Source organism: Herpailurus yagouaroundi, unplaced genomic scaffold (genome assembly GCF_014898765.1).
Source record: "Herpailurus yagouaroundi ecotype Mexico unplaced genomic scaffold, PumYag 189, whole genome shotgun sequence".
In the NCBI taxonomy this organism is placed as follows: domain Eukaryota; kingdom Metazoa; phylum Chordata; class Mammalia; order Carnivora; family Felidae; genus Herpailurus; species Herpailurus yagouaroundi.
The window spans coordinates 11917817-11925621 of NW_024412420.1; the positions used below are offsets into that span (position 1 = coordinate 11917817).

Here is a 7805-nt window from a genome sequence, read left to right on the forward strand (position 1 = left end):
TAGATCCTCTCAGAATAATCAGTGGCCAGCCCAGTGGCCTATTTGTGGCTCTCTCCAGGGTTTCCCTCCCCACTAACGCGCCTTCGACCTCCAGGAATGCTCCCTTTTCCTGTTCGTGCTTCTGCCCAAAGTGAACGCTGAAGCGGGCCTAGAGATTTGTCCAGCCCTCCGCTCCTTACACAGGCAGAGGAGAAAACAGAGGCTCGGAGAGGGGAAATGATTCTGCCCACCCAAACCTTGCTCTGCAGTGCCGCCCTCTAGGCCCCAAATTCCTAGTGGTTTGGGCCAGATCCACACTGGGCTCTTCTGGGTTGGGTGCTGGGGTGGGTGCCGGAGGTCGCTCTCCCCAGCAAAGCCCAGGGTGGGAAGAGGCTGGAGACTCTGGGGGCCGGCAGGGCCTCTAACTGGACACACAGCACACAAGGCAGGCAGGGAACAGCATGCTTCTGGCCCACAGTTGCAGGACCAAAGGACTGGAGGCTCTTGGTCTCTTTTCAGCGACCCTCAGTTTTGCCCCCCGGCCCCCCCGCTCCTCACTCTCTCCCTCCCTCCCCCTGCTCCAGACCCCCACTCACGGTTCTTGGCCTTGGCTAAGCGCTTCTCTGGTTTCCAGGCGCCATCAGGGCGGGCGCGCCGCTCCTCTTAGCAGACTGTCTTTTGATCACTCCTCAGATCCAGTGTTCCGTGCCCGAGGCCGTGATCGGCTCATTTTGTAGCTCTCTCCTACAGTCTCCGCTTCGAAAGCACTTGAGTTTGTCCTGAGAGGGTCCTAATCCCCGGGGATGTCTCCAGGCTTCTCTGGGTGGGGAGAGACAGTGGAGGTGGCCGCGGCCTCCTTCTTAAGAGCCGTGCCTCCAATCTCTGATTCTTGTAGCTCCTGGACCAGGCCGTCAATTTGCCCGAAAGACTTTCCTCTAAGGTCGGGAGAGGCCCAGCCTGACTTCAGTTCCGAGAGAAGGGCCTGGGCCCCCTGTCATCCCCAACCGCCGGCAGGGCCCCCGAAGCCGGTGACCCACTCCAGGCCGCCCTGCAGACCGACCTTGCCAAGGGCCGGCTCCGGCCGCCTGCGGAGAGGCCCCTTCCAGACTCCGGAGAAGAACAATGGAAAATTGAGAGGATCCGAAAAGGAGAACTGAGTGTGTGCGTTGGGGGCAGGGGGCAGAGACAAGTAAATCTGAGAGAAGAGAGAAAGAAATTGAAAAAAAAAAAAAAAAGTAAAGACATAAAGGAGAAGGAAAGACAGAAAAGGAGGAAGGAAGGAAAAGAGAGAAAATGAAAGAAAGAAAAAAGAGGGGAGGAAAAAGCAAACAAAGGAAAAATAGGGTAAGGGGCAGCTAGGGAGAAAGGGACCGAAGGCTACATAAAGGTACACGGGGATGGGGAGGGGGGCGAAGGGAAGCAATACAGACAGAAAGAAAGAATGCGGGAAAGAACGCACGAAAAGAAAGACAATTAAAATCGAAGGAAAGACAGGCAGTCAGGACAATACAGATGTAAAAAAAGAAAAGAAAGATACCAAGAGACTAAAGACAGACGAAAAGAAAATACAGATAGAAAGAAAGGATGTTAGAAAAGACGAGAGAAAAGAGCACACACCCCATTAGGCCCTCTTTCTTCATAAAGGAAGCGGCTCCAAGCAGTGTCCCGGCAGCGGAGCCCTGACCTTGGCAGAAAAAGAACTGTGGCCACCACAGATAAATTCGCCTTACTCTTCACGGCCGACCTGAGGCCTTCGGTCGTCGTGATCATATACCTTGTTCCAGGAGGGAGAACGAAGACATTGGCGCTCACCTTGCTTTACAAAACATAATACATAATTTAACCACTGCCCCAAGTGGGCCGAGGGGGCGCCGCTCGCCCCCTCCCCCTCGCCGGCGACCCGAGCCCGGGCGGGGGCGGGAGCTGACAAGGAGGTTCCAAGTCCCCGTGGCCGGAACCCCCGGGGGCGCGGCGGCCGCGCTCAAAGGCCCGGCTGTAAAGGTCAAAGGCGGTCCGTGGGGCCGCGCTGAATGGGCTCCCGGAGGTAAACAGACTCTTAACTTTCAACTTGGCCTTGACCTTCCCGGAGGTGTCTGGGCGGTATGTAAAGGAGCAGCTGAGGCTTTCAGCGCGTTTGGCTGGGTCCGTAAAGGGACCGGGGGGGGGGGTGGGGTGGGGGGACGGCTCGGGGGTCCTGGAGGGTCTGCATGGAGGCTCCCAGCAGGACACAAAGGAGTCTGTGGGGCGGGGCGGGGTGGGGGGAAGGGCTGGCTCGGCCTGGGCCGGCTGGGAGGTCAGGAGGCCCCCTGAGACCTCAACCGAACTCACGTCGGGCTGGAGAGAGGATTTGGAGGCTCTGAGCCTCAGTTTCTCTTTGTGGAAATCTCAGGCGTACACAGCGTTGGGAGAGGCAAGTGAGGAGAGGCCGGTTGTCTTTAGGGCAACTGTCCTTTTCTCTTCAAATAAGAAAAGGTGGCTGTAGTTCCTTAGACACAGATACACATACAGAACTCGTAGGTGTTCGGTTTATAAAATGCTCTCAAGTGCATTCCATTTAAATTCCATTTAATCTCCACACCATTTCTGTGAAGTAGGAATTATTGTCCCCGCAAGGAGACATAATATTTACGGATGAGGGAGTTCATCGCACCTTATCTGAATTCACTAAACGTCGATGACAGGTCACAGAGAGACGGACATGCATACACATGTACAAGAAGCGGGAACATATGTCATATGCTAATAAATATGACATCCAGAAGGATTCCCTGGGATCTAGTAGCTACTAACTAAATTGCAGAGTGTAACAAAAACAAAAACAAAAATCCTAGAGTATTTGTTTTGAAATGTATCTGTTTACACGGGAGTCTCTAGCACAGCTGGAGAGCTTCTCCCCCGCAAGGTTCGAGTGAATCATCTCTGCATTCCAGAATAATGCTGAGCTCAGTGCATTTCCGTGGACACGAACCAGAACACCACATATCCCCAAATCACATATATCTGTGTGATTCATCCATGTTGTGAATAGCAGTAGGGTTTTTTTTTTTATTGCTGTGTAGTACTCCCTTCTTTAATTATAGCACGACGTATTTACCCATTGTACTGCCGATGGACATTTGGGTTGTTTTTGTCTTTGAACTACAATGAATTAAGCTGCTTTGGACATTTCGGTACCTGCCTCTTGAGGGGCATAAACATTCGTTTCTGTTGGGAATATGTCCAGGAATGGAATTGCTGGGTCATAAGGTATGACTAGAATTACGTACTTTGGGGGGCGCCTGAGAGGCTCAGTCGGTTAAGCGTCCAACTGGCTCAGGTCATGATCTCGCAGTTTGTGAGCTCGAGCCCCGCATTGGGTTCTGTGCTGACAGCTCGGAGCCTGCTTCGGATTCTGTCTCCCTCTCTCTCTGCCCCTCCCCTGATCACACTCTCTCTGTCTCTCAAAAATGAATAAACATTAAAAAATAAAATAAAATAAAAGAATTATGTATTTCTAAGTTTAGGGATCTTATACCTGTACTGCCACCTACAGTAAAAACCAGTGAAAAGAGGTGCCTGGCTGGCTCAGTCGGTGGAGTGCGTGACTCTTGATCTCAAGTTGTGAGTTCAAGCCCCAGGTTGGGTGTAGAACATACTTAAAAAAAAAAAAACATTGAAAAAAATTGTAGCCTTTAGGTAAAAATCGTGGCAGTTCTGTCTTTCATTATTACACAAGCAAGAGGCTATGAGAAGAAACTGGAAAGCATCCAAAGAGATATCTCCTCCCTTTTATCTCATGTTGTTTTCAAATAAAATAACACCTAGTGAGGATTTTGTGCTTGGTGTCTTCTGTTATTAGCAATGTCCGTGGAGGGCGAGCTATGATCTCCACCACAGCCCCACAGCTTGGGGGAAATTCCAGTTTGTATGGGTGCTTTCCTGAGAGATGGCTCAAGTTCAGGTTCAGGTTGGTACGGTTGGGCATGGCTGAGCCCACCGAGAGTCAGGGTGGATTGTTTCGTATAATCGCCGTGACGCTGGTGTGGAACGGAAAAGTTCCTGCCTCCTCCAGAAAAACTGGGGGTTCTAGAAGAAGTGGACCCAGAAGGATTTGATTTGGGAGGGGTAGCAAAGGAAACAGAAAAACCTCTGCGGAACTGTGAAACGAATTGGTTGGAGTCTTCTGGATTACACTGTACAATAGGGCCCAACGGAGGGACCTCCAGCAATCCTTGCGGTGTTTCGGGCTCTCTCTCTCCCATCCTGCTTTCCAAGGAAATGTAAATCCTGGAGGAAGCCAATAGGGGTTCCTGGGCTTTCTGGACACTCAGCTTGGGTAGGAATGTGCCAGGGCCACGGTGAGTTACCTGGGCCTCTTGGGAATTAAGAGGAGAACCGCAGGGCGGAGAGGCTGGACATCTTTGCACAGGGCAGGCTCCTTCTTCTTTGGGGCCCAGCACCCCTGCAACTCGTGCGCTTAGCCAGTTAGGCCTGGTTTCCTGGAAATTCCTTAGATCCCAGCAAAGGGGGAAAAGAGATCCTCTTTTCTGGCTGGTACTTCGGGGTTTTAGAAGACCCTTTCCCACCCCTGCAACCCAATTCTCTCTTTCCCTCTTGGTGCTGTCGTCCCTCGGCCTCTGCCTCTCTCTGAATATACAAGGCATCTTTGTGCTCTCTCCGTACTTCTTTCCCCACCATGAAACGGAAATCTGGACCCCCTTCCGCAGGCTACAGCTAGAAACTCCGTTTCCCTTTCAGATCTGAACGTGGCACATCCCAGGCTCCAGATCTCCCGTCTTCTCCCCAGCTCCTGTCCCCCTCCCTCTCTTGCCCCACCCCACTCCCGGAGCCGGCGGGGCGGTAGCTGAGATCCCGGGGTGTGGGGGGGGGAGGGCTTCCCAGGCACTTCCCTGGGCAGCCTATTACGCGCATCCGGAATAGGAGGGGCACCTGGAGTGAACTGGGATGCTTGCCCCCGGGACCTAAAGCAAGGGGCTCCCAGAAATGCCCTCTAATCCCCATTTCCCAGCCTCTTCTGGTTCAGGCACCTTCCTAGGTTCCCCTTTCAGGCACAGAGCGGCCTCCTCCGGGCCCCACCCCCGACTCCCCTTCCCCACCCCACCCCCACCATGAGATGCACACTTTATAGGGAGAGCTTTTTTTTATTCTCTCGTTAAACCTGCCAAAGCACCGGAGACAGAGAGCCAGGGAGGGAGAGGAGGCTGCGGAGGTGGGGGGCCGGCTCGTTGTCTTCTCTCCCTCCCCCTCCCGCCTCTCCCCCCCCCCCCCCCCCCCCCCCCGGACGCGGAGCTGGGGAGCTCCAAACTGGAAAGCAGAGAAAGGACACTTCCTCTCGGTTCTTTTCTGGTTTCCAAATGCAATAAAAGCGAGGGAGAGGGAGAGAGGGACTTAGGGAGGGAGGGAGGGAGGGAGGCGAGGCGCGCGGAGGGAGAGAAGGAGGGGGAGGAGGAGAGAGGGAGGGAGGGAGAGGGAGAGAGACACACTGGGAGAGAAGCAAGGGTAAAGTATTTTCGCAATTTCTGCCATGAAGATTTTACTAGCTTCTCTCCCCAAGGCCACAGCCAATCAGCGCGCGTGCCCTGGCACCTGCGTCTCCTGCGTCAAGACGGCCGGGACCAGCGAATGCAGGCGCCGGGCGAGCTGGGAGCGTTTTAAAACGCCTTGGATTCCCGGGGCCTGGGTGGGGAGAGCGAGCTGGGTGCCCCCTGTATCCCCCGCCCCCGGCACCCCATGAGCCGACCCGCGGCCCCATGGAGCCCGGCAATTATGCCACCTTGGACGGGGCCAAGGACATGGATGGCTTGCCCGGGGCGGGAGGGAGTCGGAATCTAGTCGCCCACTCCCCACTGACTAGCCACCCAGCAGCGGCGCCCACGCTGATGCCCGCCGTCAGCTATGCCCCCCTGGACCTGCCGGGCTCTGCGGAACCGCCAAAGCAGTGCCACCCTTGCCCCGGGGTGCCCCAGGGGGCGGCCCCGGCCCCGGTGCCTTACGGCTACTTTGGAGGCGGGTACTACTCCTGCCGAGTGTCCCGGAGCTCGCTGAAACCCTGTGCCCAGGCGGCCACCCTAGCTGCCTACCCCGCCGAGACTGCCGCGGCCGGGGAGGAGTACCCCAGCCGCCCCACCGAGTTTGCCTTCTATCCGGGGTACTCGGGACCCTACCAGCCTATGGCCAGTTACCTGGATGTGTCGGTGGTGCAGACTCTGGGGGCCCCCGGGGAGCCTCGCCACGACTCCCTGCTGCCTGTGGACAGTTACCAGTCCTGGGCCCTCACCGGGGGCTGGAACAGCCAGATGTGTTGCCAGGGAGAACAGAACCCGCCAGGGCCCTTCTGGAAGGCAGCATTTGCAGGTAACTTGCCTCACTACTTTGGGTCCCGTTGGTGCTGAGTGTGGGTTGTAGGCCCGGCGGGCACTTGCATGGGAGGAGGTGAAGGGAAACTTGGGGCTGGTGAGGAGGAGCTTGTGGTCCTCTGTTGGCTATTAGGACCCTGAAGGAGGGTTTTAGGCGGTTGAAGAGCCTGGTGGAGCCCCAGAGGGTCAGTGTGCGTGCGGGGGTGGGGGTCGGGGGTGGGGGGGGCTGAGCTGGGTGTTTTCTAAAGCCTTCGGGCCACCAGGCCCCTTCACCTCCCTAGGAGGCTTTGGGACCAGCTTCTCAATATGTCAGAGTGTTTGGTTCCCCTATCACCTCTGAGGGGCTCAGGCTGTTCCTACCTCAAAGATTTACTTCTGCCAAAAGGCTAAATGACTCAATTTAGCGAGTATGGGGGTGGGGTGTGTCGGAACAGAGATAATGGATGTTCTGTAAAAAATACAAGCCCTCCTTTTCTCTCCAATGAATTTTCAGTTTCCACAGGAAAATTCAGATTTCCTTCAGTCATAACCTAGGGGTATGTGTGGGGTGTGTGTGTGTGTGTGTGTGTGTGTGTGTGTGTGTTGGGAGCGGGGACAGAAATGTGTTCCCTTCTGTATGTAACTTGGCTGTAGACTCTAGGAGAGTGGCCAGGAGTGTGAAAATGCATGTGAGGGTGGATGTATGTATGTGACCCTGGGCAAAGGTCTGGCCGTGTGTGATGGGTGTGTTTCCAGACCTGCAAGCGTGAGGACAGTGTTAGGTAAGGGTGATCCGCAGGATCCTGGTCTTTCCAAGCCCCAGAGGTAATTAGAAAGGAACCGGAAGTCGAGGTGTCCCGCTGTGCTTTGGGGGAGTGGGAGCCCGCGTGTGTCTGAAGGGCGATCTGGGTGCTCCTGGAGAGTTACTTAGCTTGTAGGGCCTGGGTCTGCGCGTGGGCTTGGGGGCAGAGGTCTGAGCGTGGCTTTCTCTCCCTCCTTCCGTCGACGCGCAGATACAAGCGCGCAGCACCCTCCAGAAGGCTGCGCCTTCCGACGGGGCCGAAAGAAGCGCATCCCGTACAGCAAGGGGCAGTTGCGCGAGTTGGAGCGCGAGTATTCCGCTAACAAGTTCATTACCAAGGACAAGAGGCGCAAGATCTCCGCGGCCACCAGCCTCTCAGAGCGCCAGATCACCATTTGGTTTCAGAACCGCCGGGTTAAGGAGAAGAAAGTCCTCGCCAAGGTCAAGACCAGCACCACTCCGTGAGGGAGATCCCTGCCTGGGGAGGTGGGGGGGGGCGGCGAGAAATGGGAGTGTCCTGGGGAGACCGGGAGACTGCCAGTGCCAGGCTGGAGCGCAGGACTCTAGTGAGGGGCTCCCACAGGTTACACTCATCACAGGCCACACCTCTTGGGCTGTTCCTCAGGGATGGTCTGCTGTACCCCCATATGTTCTAGGGAGCCAGTGAGGCCCAGAGTTACAGTCCAACC

The 7805-nt window shown here is 55.7% G+C and overlaps 1 protein-coding gene across 1 annotated transcript; it reads left to right on the forward strand.

Annotated features, from left to right (window-relative positions):
* The first annotated feature begins 5610 nt into the window (after window positions 1-5610).
* Window positions 5611-7581, forward strand: HOXB13 (homeobox B13). Its single transcript, XM_040497878.1, has 2 exons — window positions 5611-6333; window positions 7328-7581. The coding sequence occupies exons 1-2, from the start codon at window positions 5730-5732 to the stop codon at window positions 7579-7581; spliced, it is 858 nt and encodes a 285-aa protein (XP_040353812.1). The 5' UTR covers window positions 5611-5729.
* Window positions 7582-7805: the final 224 nt, after the last annotated feature.

Excerpts from the sequence above, each read along its gene's own strand:
- HOXB13 (XM_040497878.1), top strand. The coding sequence starts at position 5,730 with ATGGAGCCCGGCAATTATGCCACCTTGGACGGGGCCAAGGACATGGAT. Across the intron at positions 6,334-7,327 it reads CTGGAAGGCAGCATTTGCAG|ATACAAGCGCGCAGCACCCT; the intron begins GTAACTTGCCTC and ends GTCGACGCGCAG.